We start from the raw sequence: 21,894 nt of genomic DNA, 5'->3' as shown, positions 1-21,894 counted from the left end.
AGCCCCGGCTTTCCCTCGGCGTGCGGCCAACGGCTCCCGCGGGGGCCGGCGGGGCAGTGCCTGCCACCCGCCGCACAGACGCCCGCCCCCCTCGGCGGGAAAGGCCCGCGCCACGGAGAGACCCATCCCAACAGCCCAGCCGTTACCGTTAACAGCGCCAACTCCTTCCTCTCAATTTCAAATCCGCCCGCCGACTACGTCACGCAGCGCGCCACAGCAGCGCGCTACGTCACAGCAGAGCGACGAAGAAGCAGGATAGGGAGGGAAGGGACGCGCGGGACGTGTCGCCACTTCCGCTTGCCTGGCCGCTCACCCACACACCGCCTGATTACCCCGGAAGTTTTTTCAGTTTTTAGGTCGTGACCGTACAATAAGATGGCGGCGCTCACAGGGGCGGAGCAGTGACGGTAAGTGTGCCAGGTGCTGCCCTGCTATGGCGAGCCCTGGGGCTTTTCTCAGCCCACAGCGGGGGACAGGAGTGGAGAGCACCCCACCCCCCCATCCCCCCCCCCGCCATCCATCCCCGTAACGGTGTGGAACCGCTGTGGCGAGCCCCGCGCTCGGGCTTCAGCAGCTCCTCCCCTCCGGCTCCGCCGGGCTTGTGCCCGCCGCGGCGGTGAGGAGGGTGCTGCGCCGTCAGGCTGCTCTTCCCGCCGAGCGGCGGTGGGACATGGGGGGGGGGGGGGGGGGGCTGGTTCTGGGGAAAAACCTGAGCCCCCAGGCCCTGTGTGCCTGCGGGCACTGCGGCCTGGCCTCTGCTGCGCGGGTGCTGCGGCTGCCCCTGTGCTGCTGTTGCTGCTCCCGAGCGCTGCCATGTAAAGTCTTGGTTTATATAATTGCTGTGTCTTAGTGCTTTTTTCTGACTTGTTAAAAAAGTCATGTTAGAGTAAATCTATACTGTATAAAATGATAGAAACTTATGTAAAACTTGCTTCCTATAAAAAAAGTGAAATAGGGATGAAACAGAAATCACAATGGGGAAACCAGCTGAAGTCAGAAGTTTGTACACTGTGTTCTGTGTGTGCATGGAAATGTCTGTCAGAAGATAGGTGCTACTTTATTAAACATCAATAATTCTGAAAAGTGAACTCTTAAAAAAAAATTCCCAGAGGAGGAGTTTGCTCCAGGAAGCGTGTATGATTACCAGCTACAGTTTCAGGGAGTTGATTTTTCTTCCTGAAAAGGGGAGCTACGATGTCTGTGGTACACCGGCTGACAGCAGGGTGGCTTGTGGATCATCTCTCTTTCATCAACCAGTGTGGCTATGAGATCTGTGACTCCTTTGCATACCCTGGTAGTGTCACTCTCGGTACTTTTGTCACTTCTACTGGAGATTGTCATGCTGCTTCTACCTTTGCTGCCACCTCCTCATCAAGAGATGGTCCTATTCCTGGTCCTGGAGATGCGCTAGAAACAGAAAGTAAACCAGCAAAAACGACATATGTGTTTCGGGAGGAGTTCTTTGACGTTTCTAAGCCCCATATAGCTGCAGCTCCTGAGGAGCAGCTGTGGCAGGGGTGCCCTGAGGTGAGTCTCACAGAAATAAAGCCCAACAGCAACAGAGAGGAACATCAAGAAGGAACCAAGAGTGGCATTGGAGATTCTGTTGCCAGTGCTAGGAAGGTATGGTCTCCGTAATACGGTAAACTACAGTAATCCCCTGGTCAATAATATATCGTGTTGCACATTTCAGTTTCCTGAGGTTGTGTAGGAGAGCAGGAACTTTTTCTCAATAGATTTCAAGATGCACAGAAAATGTAAGCACTCATCAGGATATTCTTGTGTCCCTTATGTCTTGTGACTCAAAAGCAGTGGGTTGCTCACAAAATCTTCTGACATTGGTTGTGGTCAGGCACCTGAGCTGAAACTGTGGTAGCTGTCAAAATTGTGCAAATTAGCAAGGAGGGAAGGACAGTATGAATTTACTTTTAATGTGTAGATTGTTCAGTGCTGTTCCTTATAGACCGATAAAAATGAGTTGCAGGTCTAAACTAACAAATGTAATCATGAAGACATAGTTAATTTTCTTCTGTTATTGGTAAACTGCACTTGGCAGCTGAACAAATACCTTCTAGTATGGGCCCAAAGGAGGCATGGACATGAACTGTGACATGCACTAGGTACCTTCAGATCCCAGTGCCATGGGTAACATAACACAGCTTTAAGCCTATGTGCCTTGAAATGCATACAGCAGCCTAGATGTTTTGACATCATCTTTTTGCTTATTGGACTTATGCTTGTGATAGAAAAAGAAAGAGATGGAAGTTTCTTCTGCTTTTAAAAGAATTAATTTTTAATTGAGGTATGTTTGATTATTTTTTCCTTTCACTATGGAGTAATATGGATTTTTTTTTTTCCACTGCTCATTCTGCAGAAACGTAAAAGGAAATCTGTATTCAACCAAGGTGAACTGAATGCTTTAGAATACCATTCAAAGGTAAATCTGAACAAAGGTATATTTTGTAAGTACATGATACCTAACTTTGGGCGTATATGGAGTGCAAGGCATGGTTGCAAATAAGTTCTGTTCTTGTAGCTTGTTCCACTAATGGGAAGGTCATCTCTCCAGTCCTTAAATGAATAAGTGCATACAGAGAATATCTTCTGTGTAGATATATGTGAAACAAACTAGACCTGAAACTGCAGCTGAGACATTTCGAAGAGCTGGAAGCTGCATACACAAAATATCTTTTACTGTTACGGATATCTGAGCACTATATAGTGGTGAGTTGAATATTAGTTGAATGGGAAGTGACTGATTTGAAATAAACAGCGTAACCTGTTCTGAAGATCAACTCATCTTTAGTATATCAGGACACTGCTGAAATTATGTAACGCTTCTCTGACCAAATGTGCTCCAAGATGTCTCGCTTCTGCTAACGAGAAGGAATTATTCCTTCTAACATTTCACACTATCATACTAAAGCATCACGAATGAATTAGAATTCAGGTCTCCATGTAGGCTCACGTCAGTGATATATTGGTGAAGTTACGACTGAATTACACTGAAGCGTGTTAGTAAATCCTAGAAATGTAATTGGTGGATAATTTTTGATGTATTCTTACTGCTTTCCTAAATAGTGATGTGAACCTGAAGTAGGACCTACACTTGCTTTCCTCTTACAAAGGTGTTAGTCATATTGGGCTTTGTGTTTAATTCTGTTCCTTTTGGAATGTATTTAAATGACTGAATTTTTCTTCTTTTACATGACAACAGTTTTGTAGTACACATGTACAATTTGCTATGATACAGTGTAGAGGTCCTGTTATTATTGTTGTGAATAAGCTGCGCAGAAGTGCCTTAAAGGAGAGAACTTTGAAGTTCAACATCAAACAGAGGTTTATGAGTATGAAAACCTTTCGGCTAAAATAAAGTCATTCAGCAGTAGGAGTAAGGGAAGAAATGAAGAGAAGAAGTTTGATGTCTTGGAGGCCTGTGTAACTTCAAATGATTTTTGGTGAACATGCAAAAAAGACAGTGTTGAAAAATCTGTCATCCCATAGTTAGCCTCTGATACCATTCACAGATTAGAATGTATTGTTTTTTACTGTGTTTGTAGTGTTAAAGGTTGTAGCTCTGCAGGTCAGTTCAGATTATTTTGGCACTTATTCATATCTTCAGAATCCTTTTCCAAAAAACCCTCCAAATTTATGTCTGCTGGTGAAAGTAGGCATTGAATCCATTTATGAATTTCAGTCAGAGTCAACATAGGGAACAGTACAAAATATGCTAAATTCTTTCAGCAGCCGTTTGTTAAAACTACTGTTTAAATTGCTTGATAGTCAAGAGGCTTTGTCCACCTGTGAAATAACACATGAATGTAAGAAGAAAAGCCATGTGCGTTAATTCAGCTGTACAACTTGTAGCATTTCTGAAGATATATTTATTAATTCCTTTAAAGCACTACGAACTTTTACTATCACAAACCTAGGTACTAAAAAATTATTAGTCTGTCCTCTCAGATATCTAAATGGTGGCGCTATTAAATTATTAAAAAAAATTCCTTCCCCTTGGAAATTGTAATAAAGAGCATTTTGAAAAAACATCTTGTAAAGTTGAGGATTCCATAATCAGGAGCTTTAGAAACCGTAATAAGTATTTGAAACCTTTGATAAAGCCACTGTAATTGGCAATATTGCTATTCTAAGTGAACAAAAATGCCTCACTGATAATTAAAACTCATAAAGGGTCAATGATTTGGGAATAAATTAAGTCTCTAAATTTTGCAAAGGGAGGGTGCTGAAGTGAATGAGAGTGTATATATTGTCTTCCTCGACTCACTGGCAGATTATTTGACAGGTGTGTCACTTAGAATTTGATTTTCCATATTTTCTAATACTTTAATTTGATTTATTCATTGTACTTCCATGTTACTTTTAAAATGCATAAACTGTTGTTTTTCAAACTGAATTAAAATGTGGAAAAATACCGATTTTTAGATCCCAGTATACATCTCAATTAAAAATATGTTTATGGGCACAGTAACTTGAAATTAGATTAGATTTTTAACTTATACTTCAAATCATTGCTTTAAAATTTATGTTTGTTTGGAACAATAATATTCCACCTCTATTATCTGTGAAATGTTTTATTCAGTAGTCTCTTTCTTTCTCCAGGCTTCTAGTTATTGTCACTTTACCAAAAAAACAACAAAAAAAGTTAGCGTGGCCTCATTATCATGCCCTTGTAGCTTTTGAGTCAATGATCTCAGTATTTGGCAAGGATCCTCTTCCCACTCTGAAGATTGAAAATTATTTGATTTCTGTCACATTCCCTGATCAAGTAGATACTTGAATTTCTTTTTCCCTTGTTTCTTTATGACCTTACAGGTCAGGAAGCTCATTTGGGAAGGCACTTTGCATTTAGTCCAAGAAGGACTCAAAAGTGGTTTTCTTCACCGTACTACTGCAGAACTCAGTTGCAGGAAGAATGTTGTTCCTGGACACATTGGCTGTGGCTTGGCTGAATTATGTGAAATGGCAAAGCAGTTTACAGCTGTTACTGAAAGTGACCATCAAGTTGTACGTGTGATAGATGATGAAACCTCCATTCCAGAGCAGGACCTGCTTTCGTGTGTTACAGAAAACAGCTCAAACTGTGCAAAGATAGTTGTGTTAATGGGGCAGAAGTACTTGGTGCCACCAAAAAGCAGTTTCCTTTTATCTGATATTTCATGTTTACAGCCCCTCCTGAATTGTAAGTACCTTCAGGCATTAGAATTTACCACTTCTCCCCTGCTTGAGAAGGGCGCAGTTAATGTCAAGATGACTAAGGACTCAGTGAACAGATTTTAATACACAGCATCACACTGATAGGAAATGCTGCTTCAAGCTTTCAAAGTGGTATTTCTAACTTTGTGCAAATAGGTGAGGGTTTTCAAAGGAATCTTGAGTGATTAGGAGTTTATGTCATGGGGGGATTATCTGTCTCCAGGAGGCTCCTTTAGAAATCTCAGCCACAGCATTTTACATGAAGCCCAAAAGTTGACAGTTTGTGAGTGTGTTCTGAACCACTGTCAGTATAGAATTCATGTAAATGCATTCAGTTGGGACTAGCTGTGCTGCTGGGTCCCTATCCCACAGGATGAGGCTTTAACATTCGTAAGTCCCTGCTACTGCTGGGGTGGTGTTTCTGCTGTCTTGGTTTTTAGCTAGATTAGATCGTGGGAGAAGGATGAAATTACGCACCTAAAAGCAAGGGTTCCCTTACAGATTCATCCTATTCAGCAGCAGGGTCTATTTAGATTAGCATAAACTGATTGTGAAACCAACCTCTTGTCCCCCAGAGAAGATAACAGTTTGAGAGGCTGGTGCACCCAACTGGAGGTGAACACCACTTGAGCAAGACCATGAGTAGCAACCATGAGTTGACTTCTCAGCTGCTGCATTTCACAGCTGAGAGTATTGGCTTAAGCCAAAATCAGTGGCAGGGAAGTGGTGGGATTTTAGAATTAATAACTCCTCTGTAAAAGTAAATCAAAAGCTATCCAAGCAAGTAACCCCCGCCTTAATGGGCCATGCAGAAAGCTTTAAGCTGACAACATGCGGCAGTCTTCACTGTACTTCACCATTCCATTAGCTTTCAATTTCACCTTCATTATTATTATTATTAGCAGCAGCAGGTAAAAGCTTCATCAAACAGTCTTGTAGGAAAGATGTTGCCTGTGAGCAAGAGCTGGGGATTATGGCTCTACCCTCTAATCAGTAATTTTAGATTTGTTAGTTACATACATTTCCTCCCTTCTAATATGCAACTTAGATGATCACTGATGTTTTTCATTTTTCTTATTAAGAAGACATGCAGGAGGTGGAATCTTATTATCCAAATAATAATTTTATATTTGAAGTCCAGAATTTAGCCAGTTAGCTGTTTTCAGCTGTATGAAAGAAGGAAGATCACTATCACTGTGCTGTCGCTATGCACAACTGTGTGTATAGCAAGTTTGGATTTTCCTGGAGGGCAGAGAGCAATCCAAGAAATTTGAGAAAATGCTTTTAAGTAACCAACAGTGAATGTTAATATAATGCCATGACTTAAGATTTTTTTTTTTTTTTTTTTTTTTGAGGAAGCCTGCTGTCCATTTTAATTAGGATTTTTCTTCTTCCTTTTCATCTGCCAGAAGAGAAGTATTTCTTGCTGGTCATCCCACTGTCAGGATAACACCTCCAATGTTAATAAAGGAATGAGATGTAGAAAGCACATTTAATGGACATTAAATATTAAGCTCTTGTTCTTATTAGCTATTTAAATAATTGGCATCACACTCAATGAAGGAACAAATATGTTCTGTGGAAAAAAATAAAATTGGAGAGTCCTGTTTTTTCATGGATGTGTCCTGTATCTTCTATCCTCCAAGTAAACCCAGCTTCTCCCATGAAAACTCTTTCAGTTTTCCTCTTATCCATTGATTTCCATTTCATACACTGGGTCTAGCTCTCTGTCTCTCTTCACCTCCCGTAGTGCAAAACACAGTTTTCTGGGGCTGGTTTCGAGTTCTGCGTGTCCCAATTGGCCTGCTGAAAGATGAAACAGGACAGGAATCTTGGGTTCAGGGCTGGAGACTTTCACTCAGCCGGGTGACTTATTACATATCTTCTGTTAGGAAACTTGGACGAATTTTCATCTTTGAGACTTGCACTCTGCTATCAGTTTTTTTCTGAAAGTCCCCAAGATGTTAAAATTTCTTGGAGGGATCTGACACATAGCACATGAACGTCCTTTCCTTAGGTAATCAGCCTAAAAATCTCTGAATTAAAACAAGTACACTAGAAGCCTTTTAACTTCTTATTTGGAAAGCACAGAAAAAGTTGTGGTTTTGCTGCATAATTGGCTCTTTAAATGTTGTTTATATGTGGGTAGCTAAGCCTTTATCAGTTTTAACTAGTAGATTTATTTTAGAACTAATATACTGGCTTTTTTTTTTGTGTAATTTCACTTCCCAGACAAGAAAAAATATGATGTAATTGTGATTGATCCACCATGGGAGAACAAGTCTGTTAAAAGGAGTAACAGGTAAATTTTATAGTAAAATCAAACAAAATTTGCCATCTTAGCTTACAAAGGGTAAATAACATTTTAATATACTGATGCAATCCAAGACCAATACAACTGTGAGACTGTAGCTTAAACTAGCAAATATTTTGGCACATGCCTACCTTCAAGTCTATGAAATGTCTTGGGGATTTCACTGAAATGGCTTGGATACTTTGCATACAAAGTATATGGAAGAGTAGATCTTAAATTACCGAACTGGTGAGAGAATGTTAGTTCTTGAGACTTACAAGGAAAGCCTGGAGTCAACTGTCTTGTAAGGCCCAGATCATGCAGATATTAATTTGAAATTAATAGGTTACTTCGGTGGGCATAAAGCTAGATAAATGTGTAAGTATTTTCAGGACTGAGGTCCTATTTGGAAGTTTTAATTTTTTAATTTTTTTTTTTTTTTTTTTAATTTGAGCTGTAGTTTGAGCTTCAGTCTGATGGGTAGAAGAGAGAAAGTGGTAATGCAGCAGTAAAATCCCCAAGTGGAATAGGAACTTTCTGAGTTTATGAAGTCATTAACTTAAAATTCTATGGGCTTCCTTCTCCACTGAGTAACATCAGGCTTATGCCAGTGGAGCTGTTTTGATTACCATAGAATTGTATCTGTGTGAAAGAGGGCAGACAGGAAATATGGCCTTGCAGCTTTCTAGAATAAGGTCTCCTGTAGCTTTTGAAGCTTGTTGTGAAGACATAATCTGACGATGCAGAGACTGATTAGTAGGTTTTATTTTGAAAGCCCTACAGAAACCTCTAGAAACTCAGAGTTAAACTCATTCAGGTGTCTGTGTTAACTATGTAAGTTACTCAGAGGAAATTTGTATTTATTCACAAGTATTAATTAGCCAGCAAGACCCTCTCCCCCTTACAAAATAAAGGCAAAAGGTAGAAGAGCTATCACTGCTGTTAGTTACCTTGTTGACGGCTAATCTTTGTTAAGCGTTTCACATCTGGGTTGTGAATCTTGTTTTCTCTGGACAGTCTAGTCCAGGAGGTATTTTGGATTCTCACTGTTGTTCTCATTGTTGCATTGTATAGGGATCCCTGGTACCCAGATGGTGGCTGGCAGTGTGCTAGTGTTTTTGATGCTGCAACGTGTAGGTTCCATGAATTGCAACTCGCTAGTAGTGTAGAATAGCATCATGAGAAAAATGGTAGAACAGGACATAATCTGGAAAGCATACTGTATTCACTGATGTAGCACACAGTTAGCTCAAAAATGTGCAGAACTTTTACCATGAATGGTAATTTAAAAATAATGTATAACTTCTGCAGATAATTGGAGAAGTGATTACTCATTTATGACCTGTTAACTCGCCAGTCAAATTAGTGTTGCCCTTGCACTTGTAAATGACTCATTTATCATTTTCATTCGGAAGAGAGATTGAGATTGCTTATTATGAAAAGTGAATAATGTTACATTGACTAAAGAGCTACTTTTACTAAATAGCTTTGTTCTGGTGTAAAGAGGAGAGTATTGAATTACGTATGATAATTAAACATGGGCTTTTAGACTTCAGAATCACAACTCATACTTTATTTGGGGGAATAGTAAGAATATGTAGTTAAAGGTTCTGCTCAGGAAAACTTAAGTACATATCCTAATGATTTTTTACCAGAATCCATCCGATTTGGCCACTGGGTGTCAGTCTTGATCCATTTTTATGACTTGTGCTGTCAGGAGATAATTCTTGAAACATATTGGATGTGTCATTTCTTTATCCATTTGTGTTGCTTTGCAATTTTTATATTTGGTATATGCTAACTTGCTTTCTCACTGTATTGGCATATAGATACAGCCACTTGTCTTCATGGCAAATCAAGCAGATTCCTGTACCAGCACTAGCTGCTCCAAATTGTCTTGTAGTCACGTGGGTGACTAATAGACAGAAGCACTTACGTTTTGTTAAGGATGAACTTTATCCTCATTGGTCTGTGAAAACACTTGCTGAGTGGCACTGGGTAAAAGTAAGTTCTCAATTTGTTTTGGTGCTTTCTTGGAAACAGGGCTTGCCCTATGACGCTTTATATTCTTATAATTTGTCTATTCACTACCACGTGCTTTTGTATGTGAAAAGTATGGTATCATCAGTATCTTCCTTTTTATCAAAGAAAATGTCTAAAAAAAATTGGATATGGAAATCTCCCACTGTGTATTTTTAACTCTTCTGTGTCAGATTACTAGAGCTGGAGAATTTGTATTGCCTTTGGATTCTTTACACAAAAAGCCCTATGAAGTTCTTGTATTGGGGAGAGTTCAAGGAGACGTAAAGGAAGCCTTAAGGTATGCCAGGATATTTATGGTAAATGTCTTTTTTGAGGCTGCTAGGATTCTCTTTGTATATATCACTTGCTCATAACACAATATAATGTCCCCAAATCTTCTTTTGGCATCATCTTTTGGCTGATGGTGGACCTAAAAATAGCCTTACTATCTTTGGGATAAGGGAGTGCTTTAGTGACATTAAAGGATGGAAACCTTTGTTCCTTTTATCTGTCTGTGTTGGGGAACTGGCTCAGATAAAAACCTCGTGGACAGGGCTTCCTTTGCTGACAGGTTCTCTTGGACCATGAGTCCTTGGCACAGGCTGGTGCCATTTTGGGGATGCTGGTGTTTTTCTACACGTAAAAACATACAGGACTACATTGTTCTCAGTAGCTTTGTATGGCTGTTGTTAAACACGTTTTGTCTAAAGCCTCAGAGATTTCATAAACTGTCCTGTTACATGTTATGGCTGAGCAACATTTGATTTCCCTTAGACTTACCTGAAGTTTGACTGTGAATGAACATTCTGTGTGTTAGCTCCCATATAAAGTAGCTCTGTGAGAGCTGCAGCATCACATTTAGTGGTGTTCATTCTCATACTTCTATTCTTGTTCTGATTTATATGACAGGAAATCTGAAGATGTACTTCCAATTCCAGAACATAAGTTAATTGTCAGCATACCCTGCAGTCTGCATTCACATAAACCCCCTCTTACTGGTACGTTTTGTTCTGTTGCGTAATTTTTCTGTAGGGCATTGGACTTGGATGTCTAAAATGATGTACCTAGAATGAGATACCTTTATATATGAAGTGCCTTAATTTCCCGTATGCCAAGCAATTTTGCTCAGCAGGACTGTGGTTCCTCAATATTTCTAAAAATGTTGTCAGGCACCTAAGTCTTGGTCTCTAAAAATGAATATGAAAAGTAGAACTTCAAGCATTATTGTGTGAATATTTTGGGTAGACATGTAAAAAAAAGTTGCTTTTTTTAATTTTGTTTTTTAAATGCTGCAGGAACAGTTTACAGTTATTGTATGTATGAAGTTATGACAAATGACCTAACGTACCTTGCGGGGGGGGAGAACTTTGGGAACATATAAAATAGAGTATCTTCTACTTTGTTAATAAAAGCCGAAACCTCTTTCCTTATTACGTCATCCTGAAAGAAATGTTTTTATTTCTGCATGGGTTGCTTATACACCTGCAGTACAGTTGTGCCTTTAAATCCAAAACCTTAATTATTTTAAAACTGTTAACAATAGGCAACAAATAAGGCATGCCCTGCTTATTTCTGAGGAGCTGTATTTAATTTAGTGAAATTGATGCAGTAACTCCAGCCAACCAGTTAGCGTAGGTATGAATTCAACTTTTCAGAGTTTAGTCCAAAGGATTTGAAGATTTCTGTGTGATATGTTACCTTTTGTACATTGTTCTGGAGCACTCTGACCAATTTCATCAATAGGAAGTTGTACTTCTTTCATCATTATAGCACCTGAGTGCCTTACAATGCTATGGTAAGAAACATATTTAATACCTCTCACAAAAATGGTTTCATCATCCCCCAAGGGGAAAACTCATAATGAATCTGCAAATAGTCCAGGTGCACGTTGTGAAAAGGCAGATAGAAGAAATGCATAATGCTGTTGGAGAGAAGAGGCATCACAGTTCGCTTCACTGACATGCTTTCCTTTTTCTGTTCTCAAGGAACAGAACAACTTCAGTTAGGAAGCTGATCTGGACAGCTGTTGTACGTTCAGGGAGGGTCTAAAATTTGTGTTTTGGGCTTGTATTTATTAAATTAACATACATACATATATACACACACCTGTTCAAAAACTAGTAGAAGACACATACTTTGGTTAGCTAAAAGTAATAATTCAAAAAAGGCAGTTCTAGGAGGATCTTTTTGCAGTTCTGAAGCCACATCTTTAAGAATTAGGGCTACAGCAGGAACTGTGTGTGTTGTTTTAAGCTAATGAATGGTAGGGTAGTGATTTGTGAGGCAGAGGCCTCTTCAGGAAACCAATACTTAGCAGCACATTCAGACACAAACAGGAAAACTTGTGAGGTATCCAAGGGTGCAAAACAGCAGTTTGTATGTATTACAGAGAATTTTAGTGCCAGAATGGTCCTCAGAACAATTCCTTTGAAGGGAAGAATCTAGAAACCATATTGGGGAACCGTTTATAAATAACGATCCTGAATGGGTTTTGAAAGAAATTGTCTGTGCTAATTTATATATTTCTTGAGTCTTTACTTGAATGCTGGGATTTGATACCATTGTGCAGCATTTATGTTTCTATTTGAAAAATGAATTTGCTGTTGAGCAGTATCAGTGATTTACAAGGTTTTTATAGAAATCCACACGTATCCTACAGTCCTACAGTTTTGGCAGCTCCATTCAGAACATGGTTATAGAATGAAAAGGTAGACCATAAGACAAAAGCTAATTGCTGATTCTTTGACTTCAGTGTTGTAAACCGGATGATATTCTCAAGTGGCCAGTAGAGAGCAGCTGAGCTACATCCTAGAGTGGTTCAGAAGAAATCTGAACAGAAGCAGAGATTTGGCAATGGGAGAGAAGGACACTTGATGAGTCACACACATTCTTTATGCTTTGTTTAAGTAGTAACAAAGCCAAAAAGATTAGTATTTACTGGTGCTGTCTGGCACTTTATTTCTTATTACTACTATAAAAGCTGTATGTTGGTACATATGTAGCCACTTAATGACTGATTATAACAGTTTATCTCTCTGGGGGAAGAGAAAGATGTAAATTAAAGTAAGCCATCAAAAAGAGATGTTTGGCTTCCTACAGTGCATTTAACCATGAAATTGTGACTGTAGGGGTTTTTGGTGATGCATGTGCTGTGTTCAATGCTTAGAGCTTTAATATGTCATTGTAAATGTACTTAAGCTTCTTTATGCAAATGTGTTAAAATGAAATTTTATTATTCCTGGTTTTGATTCAAATAACAGCAGGTTTTCTTCCTAATTCAATTCAGCGTTCCTCTTAGAAGACATAGAAGGTATTCTGTTACGCAGATGATGTGAAGTAATGTAGAACTTCAAACACCTTTTTTTCCTTTTCCTGTTTTATAGATTCTTCTTGATATAGCTATTTCTCCTCCAGTTTTAGTATGTAAGTTTATTGTTAGAAAATAATATTGTCATATAGGAGTATGCCTAAATACATTGGAATTAATTCTTGGCTATGTTCTAGCTGCTTTGCATATCTCCAGCAGAAGAGTGCAATGGGAAGTCTTGGGAACTCCCTCCTCTTGTAGCAACCCTGGCTTGTTAGGCCATGTTATAAATGTGTTCTTGGAAGTAAAAAGAAGTACATGCCTTTTGTTTCCTTATGCACCTTGTGAGCCCTTACTGTTAGACTAATTGATAGGTGCATCAACATCTAGGTTTAACTTGAAGCTCAGGGAAGATGCAGAGATGTCAAGCCATCTTTGTGCTGAGTTTCAGATCTTTTTCTGGTCCTACTCTGTTCAGGGATTAGACAAACTGGGCAATAAGGACCCCTAAATTGCAAACTCTTTTGAAGGATTCCTATGAAATGAGGTCAGTCATGTGCTTTGTGCTTTGTACGGCTCACAAATCAGACAGTGAAAAGCCAACAGTCATTTTCACTTTATGTATCCAATTTGCCATGCAGAACTTGCTATTTAGGTAATGGAAGTTCAAAAGATAAGGGGAAACTGTTGCTTGTTTCAAAAATGATTCCTCCTTTTGCTTATTTAAACATTTTTAGCAGCATGCATCTTCAATACATGTTTGGGATTAAGAATAGGAAGGTATGGCAGGTATCCTGCCTGACTGCCGGATTGTGCTTCAGAAGGACGTGTGTTTTCTGGACAACCAGTGTTGTATCTACCAGCTGGCTTTGTGCTAGCTTCATGTGTCCTAGGGCATTAGATGCCCAAGTATAGGTGCCTGAGTCACTGTCATAGTGTTTGACACATACAAGTGATAAAGAATAATCTATTTATTATCTATTTAAGCCATTTACTGTCAGTGGTATCTGTAAGTGGATAGAAGTAATTGTGTGTGTGTTTTGTTTTTTTTTTTAAATCTGTTCCTATGGTAGAAAAACTTAATATTTAATCTTTCTACTAATGTAGATCCTCTAACCTGTTTTCAGAGGAAAAAGCTCCAGAGTTTGCTTGAGGGCTGCAAGTCAGATCCATGTGTGTTAAGATAGCCTTCTGGTGTTATAAAAGCCTAACAAAGAAGCTGTAATTTGTAACTTGAACACTGACTTTTCTTATTTTAAGGAAACCAGTGTAATGAGATTTTATGCCAACAAAATACAGCCACATAATTGCCCTCTTGATATGGTAATTTCCATTGCAGTGCAAGTGCCTCATGTGATTATGTAAATACCTACAACCTAGCAATGAAAAAATCATACTATAATGTGATCTTGAATTATATGTAATCTGTCTCTGTTTTTAAAAAAACTTCTGACTTTAAAAAAAGACCCTTTCTCTGGCAGCAGAGAGGGAAAGATCCCTGGGACTTCCTTTTTAAATTCTATAACCAAATCGATTGGAAGATTAGCACAAGCTTCCTGCTTCTGTTGAACTGACCCATTTTTTGGCTACCTCTTTTTTGCTTTCTGGCGAACCAATCTTTGAGGTTGGTTGAATCTCCTAAGTGTGCTTTTAAAATTTGTTCTTTTAGGCATGCAAGTTTTTGGTGTTTAGTAAAACTGCTTTTGATTACTGGACTTAGTGCTGCAATGATATTTTAAATGTATACATTTTAAGAACAAATGTCAACATTGCTAATGTGCTTTTAATGAAATTTTGTCACCTAAATAATTGCTTCCTCTATTTAGAAGCGTATATAAAGTGTAAAATGGTTCTATTTTGATTTCATATGGAGGGGGGGAAAAGGTCATATAAAGCCTGACTCTGCAGTAAGCTCTGTATGATCTTATGCCCATTAGGGTCAAAAAGATATCCTACAGATGTCAGGATCTGCTCACAGAGAGCTTATTGAAAGCTTTGGAGCGTTGCCTTCCACAGTCTCTCTCTTCTCTTCTGTGGAAAAAGTGCAATCTCCTGCAACATGGGCTTTCTTAGATAATAGATTTTTGGAAGACCTTTGTTAAAGTCATAGAATCATAGAATGGTTTGGGTTGGAAGGGTCCAACTCCCCTGCAGTCAACAGGTACATCTTCAGCTAGATCAGGTTGCTCAGAGCCCCATCCAACCTGACCTTGAGTGTTTCCAGGAATGGGGCATCTACCACCTCTCTGGGCAACCTGTTCCAGCATTTCACCACCCTCATTGTAAATAATTTCTTCCTTATATCTAGTCTAAATCTACCTCTTTTTAGTTTAAAACCATTACTCCTTGTCCTATCGCAACAAGCCCTATCTTTCTTATAAGCCCCCTTTTTAGTATTGAAAGGCTACAATAAGGTCTGCCTGGAGCCTTCTCCAGGTTGAATAACCCCAACTATCTCAGCCTGTTCTTACAGGAGAGGCGTTCCATCCCTCTGATCGTGTTGGCAGCACATTGTGCACAAGAAATCCTTAACTAAATAGAGCATGGAAAAAGAACAATAAATGTTACTGCATTTTTTTTTTAATATGGTGGGTTTGCAAAATGATATAAAAGCAGCTACTCATAAGTGATGTCTAATTAGATGAACTCCCGTGACACCAAGCAGCAATGTTCAGTGCAGCAAGTTTTCTGTCAGAATGTACATTTTCCTCTAAACCTCCCAGACTCTTCTCTGCAAATGTTAGATTTGTTTAAACATTTTAGCTTGCCTCTGAAAGAAGCAGGTTTTTAGAATAAGATTTTTGCTGGTAGCAGTATTTGTTAGATTAAAGGCTACCTTGATGATAACCCATCTGAGATGTTCATTTGGCATTTGTTAAAGATTGGGGGAAGGAGAATAGATTTATATGCCATTCCAAAATACAAGAAAGTCTGGAAACACCCATTACAAAATACGTATGAAAAAGTTTTGAATGGATTGAAGCTTTGGAAGAGGCAATCATGTATGTAGGAAGTGCATCTGGGTTTGGTTAACATTCACTAGAAAGTAAAGTGGATGCTTATCTTTCTGCAACAGGAACAATCCATGACAAGATCAACTGGGGTCTCATACAGGGAGTCTGTGACTTGCAAACTTGATGCAAAAAGTCAGAATTTGGATTGTACCAAAAAAAAAAAAAAGCATTCCCTCTCATACTTTGGTGTATGCTCATTGGATGTATTTTTGCTTTCTGCAGTGATCATATCTGAAGAGACTGAGTCAAGCAACATAATGTTGGATTTATGAGCTGTACTTTTAAGCTACAGAAATTCAGAAACCACTGGGAGATTTGATAAAAAAATGACCAAAGTGTGCTTTGGAAAAGGAAATTATTTTGTAGTTTTTCTTCTTTTGTTCTCAGTAACAAAAATCAAGACTTAACATGTAATTTTTAGTATGGATATGTTTTTCAGTCTTTCTGCCTCCTTTGTGTTGGGTACTCCTTAAACCTTTGCTTTTCTTATGCGTATTTTTATATGTAATATCTTTGTAGCTATTTCCTGAAACCTAGTTAAGAATTTGTTTGAGCCAGCCACAAACTAAATGGCTCTGTATGACAAGTAACACATTTAACAATAAACTGTTTGCAGTTATACTTTTCAGGTGAAATACAAGATCTTTCTCTATCGCTCCAAGAATACCAGTCATAAATGTTGGCACAATTGGTGTTAATGACAGGCATCTATTTATTTGGATTTGAGCAGTAAAAATGACCAATTGTAGAAGAAATTTGAGATTTATGTTACTGAATGAAAGAACACAGTTATATAAATATTTCTTCAGTTGCCAAGTTGGTATTGGGGAAAAAGAAGTCCCTGCATTTTTATAGCCCTTCTAGTGCTATGCTTATTTACTGCTGTTTCTTATTTTACCTTTTAACAGTTGTCATCAAAAAAGGCTTTTATCCCCTTTAAGGTGCAGAGGAAAAGAGTATGATCTTAATTAAGGAAAGGTTTTATTTATTTATTTTTAGAAATATTGCCCCTGTGTTATAGGAGCTAAGTGAGTCTTTAGGAGGTGCTTTGTTAATATTAGCGAAAAATTCAGAACTTGTCTATTTAGAGGCTGAAATAAATCCTCATTCCCTTTCTCTAAATGAAAACCAATAAATCAAGGCTATTGAAGGCCTTGACAGTATTGTTCAGAATCTCAAGGGCACTTACTTAAAATGACTTTCTCACTATAAATAGTCCAGCAGTTTGATGAAACCCCTGAAATTAATTTGCTCTCTCTCTCTCTTTTTAATGAAACATTCAGTTTTTCATCCACTAGCAGCACAGGGGAGGTTTTATTTGTTTACTATTGTTATTTGTACCTTTGTCACTGTTATCTTCTTATTTTTTCTCGTGCACAGCGGTTCTGGCAGAGTTTATCAAGCCAGATGTGGAATGCTTGGAGTTGTTCGCTCGCAACCTACAGCCTGGCTGGACCAGCTGGGGAAACGAGGTTTTGAAGTTTCAGCACATTGATTATTTCACTTTTCTGCAGAATGAAAACTGAGTTGGGTCCTGTAGTTTAATTCCGAAATTCTACGCCTTTCCACCAGGCTCTCAAACTTGCCTTTATTACCGATGGTGGACTCAGAAGGTAACAGAAATGAAACCAACTGCCCTTCAGTTAAAATTCTTGAAGTGACAGGATATCTGTTTAATGGTATCTCCATTTGTACAAGCTGGTCCTTTCTTTTGATGATCTTGAGAGATTTAAATACTGATGCTAGAGTGTAAGTCCATCCCTGTTTTTGTCAAACCTCAAAAAAAGAAAGATATTTTAAAGTATTCTCACTGCAGCTATCAAATCTGAGCATCATAAGTGCTACAGTATTGCACTTATTTTTAAGTATGTATGTATTAAGATATGATAATGTATTATTTTTAAAGCGTGAAAATGGAAGTAAACAGTTCTAAATTACATATGTTTCCTTAAAGAAGATTCTTTTTTGCAAAACACTGGATTTTGAACTAAAATAATTATGAAGGCAGTGTATCCTCCTACATGTTTGTATCTGTCTGTCTACCTCAGAGGAAATAAAAGGAGCAGTGCTTGTGTTAATTGGCAAATGAATTGTTGACTGACCACATTCTATGTAAAATTACACTTTTAAAACAGTCAGCAATTCCGTCTTTCTGTATATGGTGTTAATTCTTTGAGTACATTGTAAATGATCAGTCTCAACATCTTACAAATTCTGTATATGAAGCTGTTAGATTTAACTGAAATTTTAACAGATTATAAGTATTTTAAAAATTCTCTTTCCTTACGTTCTTGGAACTTTAAAAAGCCATGCCAGTGAGCTGTATTTTTCAGCTAGCATAAAAATGATCTCTTTTTAAGAATGGGACACTGTGTGTGTCCTTTGCTGCCCTTAGATTTGCTTTGAAAAATAAAAAAAGGAGACTTCATGAAGCCAAGACTTAATGAAGGCTCTGCCACTTACTCAGTTGCAGCAGTAGAGGCAGAGCTGCTGGGCAAGCTGATTTTCCTGAGGGCAAGCTGCTGAGTTCTAGCTGTTTATAATGGGGAACAAAACGCATTGCATACCTTCTTTACATTCATTTCCCTTTTGGTAGTCTGATGAGCTGTGAGGGTTTTTAAATTAAACTTTAAATGTTAACACATAATTTTGTAATAATTTTGTAATAAAAATTAAAATAAAAACTTGTCAGTGTCTTATTTGCAGACCCAGTTTCTATATTACTGTTGAATTTCATGTTTTGCCTATTGGAGCAGTGGAGTTAACAAAACAAGGAAAATGCTTTTTTTCTTTTTTCTTCCTAACCCCTGCCCCCCCACCGCCCACCCTGTTAAACATATACTCAAAATAAGTAAATAATGTAACAGTGAAAGTAGTTACCAGGCAAAACACTTCTTGCTGCATGATTTTATTTAGCCTACATTTCAAACTGTCAGTACCTAAGCAACCTTACCTGCAACTATAAGGGGTAAGAAGGTTCTTTATTTGCTTTCAGTTTTACAAGATGTTCTCTACCTGCAGCTTCTGCGTTCCCAGGCAGAATTCCCCTGCCCTCCCAAGATGGTCTCATCCAGTACTAAATGAGTGTACGAGACTCAAGTATGGAATAAATCGTAACTATTGCACGTATCTTGTTTTCCATTTGTACTCGATAAAACAGCACAAAGAATGACGATACTGTCTGTTCCACATCTGCTGCTATGAATGGCTCTGGATTATCTTTTAATTGCAGATAAAGGAAAGGGATCAATAATCTCAGATCAGGAAACCACCCTTCTCCTCCTTTGAGCTAAGCAGCAGAACCCTTCTAAGGGAATGACCTTCTTCAAGCTGTTTAAGAACTGATGACCTATTTAATTTGTCTTTTCTGTGGAGTCCCTTTGCAAGTCACAGCCTTCTAGCTCTTCCTCTGTCTTCTGAGCTGCTGTGCTCAGAGGCTGAGCAGCTAATTCCAGCAGCTGGGAATCCAGCCTCCTGTATATAGTTTGTATGTGGAGAGTGTGCGCAGGCAGGCTGTAAGCTTCTCAGACTGGAAAACAAATGTTGAAGATCGGGGTCTAAATCATACCTGATCCTGTCATAAATAGTTACAAAATTGTGCGTTGGACAGCTGTTTGCTCTGCTACTTTTCCAGCGCTCTGGCTATGAAGAAAACCTTGTGAATATGACAGAAGTGGTGTTCTACATCTGCAGCCAACCTGAAACTATTGGGTTTTCTCAGGAGGAGGTTCAATATATCAGTTTGTTGCTAAGTCAGAAATCTCATGGTGGTATTAACAGTTGATAGTTTCAGGGTCATCTTTAAAACATAATTATTGTCCTTTTATGCTTAATTTATAATTTAAATAACATCTTACACTTCTCTAGCTGCCCAAAATCCCATCTGTCCCCAACCAGCCATCAGATCTTTCAGTGTCAGTTAGATGATTCCTCTGAGGCAGAATGTGAAGCGTACTGAAAAATCAGTGACAAGTGAAGCCAGCTAATATAAAAGGACAATTTAAGATCCAATTTCCTTTTATAAAAGAATAATATTATCTATATCAATTACTTTATATTACTTCTGTGGTGGAAAGATGCCCTCTGTTGTGTTAAGCCTTGTGTAAAGGATACCTGCTTTGAAGAGTTTACAAACTTGGTAAGAAATGAAAGAACAAGGGAGAAGATAAGGATGGAGGAATACAGGATAGTAATGAGATGTTGAGGTCAGTATGGTAAGTAGCAGCCTGGGTATTATGCACATCTTCAGTGTTCCTAAGAAATGATAGTTTCCCCCCCCTGCCATTTTTAAAGAGATTTTCTGCTCTTCTATTTTGGTATGTTAAAATTCAAACATTCCAAGGAAAAATAGGTGAACAACATTGACAAAAGAGAAGGGTTTTTTAAATTCTAAATTTTTTGTGTGGCAGTTTGGTGAAGTGAGAAATGTGATTGCTCAAGAATTTTCAGAAAGTACTTTATTTGGTATATCTGCTGTTATTTTAGCAGAACAATGATAAAAAAATTCTTTGGCTGGGTGTTCTCCACTACTTAAGGCCTTTTAAAATTATGTCTTACTGCAAAAAAAATCTCAGTTCATAAAGTATTAAGTAATTTTAAGCTGCTCCTATATGTAGAGTACATCAAGTGTCATAATCAAACTTACTTTTATGAAGCTGCAGGTTTGAGTATGATTTTGAAATGTCAAATTAGCATACGACCTTTACTTATTTTTAAACTTTTATAAAGTAAAAAGAATTATACCAGTAAGATATGTTTTTGGAATAGTGATTGCTAGGCATGAACTGCTGTGGAAACAGGGAAGTTTCTTTTGCAAGATTAAACATTATTAAAAAAGTGAAGTAAGTGAGCAGCTCTTACCTCTTTATAGGATTCAGCTCAGGTAGGTGTCAGCAGCAGTAAAGAGTTGACTTTGAAAATCAATTTGTAAACTGTATAGACTATGACAAAATAACAGGAGGAAAATGCTACTGTGCCTCAAGAATTGTTTTAATTAACCTCAACATACCATTTAAGACTTACTACTGCTTATTTTGGATTGAACACGAGTAAGGGAATGGAAGATGGCTAAAGCATAGTCAGGGAATGTGGTTTGTTCAAGTTGCCGAAAGAAGTCTTGTGGTGTCTCAGCTCGCAGGTATTTTCCGAACAATCTGGCAGTCTAGTGGAGCTTGCCTGACTTAACAACTTGTGCCACAGTAGCATGTTTGGGTTGTAATGACTAGGAGTGTCTTTGTGTGGCAGCACGTTGCTATTCCATGCTCTTCAGCCCATGCCTGGGTGGTTGTTGTGGTTTAACCCCAGCTGGCAGCTAAGCACCACACAGCCGCTCACTCACTCCCCCCAGTGGGATGGGGGAGAAAATTGGAAGGGTAAAAGTGAGAAAGCTCATGGGCTGAGATAAAGAGAGTTTAATAGGTAAAGCAAAAGCTGTGCATGCAAGCAAAGCAAAACAAGGAATTCATTCACCACTTCCCATCGGCAGGCAGGTGTTCAGCCATCTCCAGGAAAGCAGGGCTCCATCATGCGTAACGGTTACTTGAGAAGACAAACGCCATCACTCCAAATATCCCCCCCCTTTCTTCATCTTCCCCCAGCTTTATATGCCGAGTATGACAACATTTGGTCAGTTGGGGTCAGCTGTGGTATGGAATATCCCTTTGGTCAGTTGGGGTCAGCTGTCCCGGCTGTGTCCCCTCCCAACTTCTTGTGCACCCCCAGCCTACTCGCTGGTGGGGTGGTGCGAGAGGCAGAAGAGGCCTTGACTCTGTGTAAGCACTGCTCAGCAATAATGAAAACATCCCACTATTATCCAACACTGTTTCCAGCACAAATCCAAAACATAGCCCCATACTAGCTACTATGAAGAAAATCAACTCTATCCCAGCCAAAATCAGCACAGTGGGGATTGCTCTTTGCGGAGAGCACAGCCACGGAAAGGAGCTGCTGTTTCACGGAGCCAATGTCTAAACGGCAAGACCTTAAAAATGCTTCTCTGATCTAGCTGTGTTCCCTGTTTACACCCTGACTCCATAGGAAGAACTCTG

General features: G+C 38.8%; 1 protein-coding gene across 1 annotated transcript; it reads left to right on the top strand.

Moving 5' to 3' along the window:
• Positions 1-384: 384 nt before the first annotated feature.
• METTL4 (methyltransferase 4, N6-adenosine) lies at positions 385-17,666 on the top strand. Its single transcript, XM_059815503.1, has 9 exons — positions 385-407; positions 1,185-1,623; positions 2,375-2,437; positions 4,831-5,197; positions 7,444-7,513; positions 9,334-9,508; positions 9,718-9,824; positions 10,436-10,524; positions 17,228-17,666. The coding sequence occupies exons 2-9, from the start codon at positions 1,195-1,197 to the stop codon at positions 17,371-17,373; spliced, it is 1,446 nt and encodes a 481-aa protein (XP_059671486.1). The 5' UTR covers positions 385-407; positions 1,185-1,194; the 3' UTR covers positions 17,374-17,666.
• Positions 17,667-21,894: the final 4,228 nt, after the last annotated feature.

Source organism: Gavia stellata, chromosome 3, assembly GCF_030936135.1.
Source record: "Gavia stellata isolate bGavSte3 chromosome 3, bGavSte3.hap2, whole genome shotgun sequence".
NCBI classification, from domain to species: Eukaryota; Metazoa; Chordata; class Aves; order Gaviiformes; family Gaviidae; genus Gavia; species Gavia stellata.
This window is presented reverse-complemented; position numbering and strand designations above follow the sequence as displayed.

Coding starts and splice junctions, on each gene's coding strand:
- METTL4 (XM_059815503.1), top strand. CDS start 1,195: ATGTCTGTGGTACACCGGCTGACAGCAGGGTGGCTTGTGGATCATCTC. Junction 1,624..2,374: donor CTGTTGCCAGTGCTAGGAAG/GTATGGTCTCCG, acceptor CTCATTCTGCAG/AAACGTAAAAGGAAATCTGT. Junction 5,198..7,443: donor TTTACAGCCCCTCCTGAATT/GTAAGTACCTTC, acceptor TTCACTTCCCAG/ACAAGAAAAAATATGATGTA.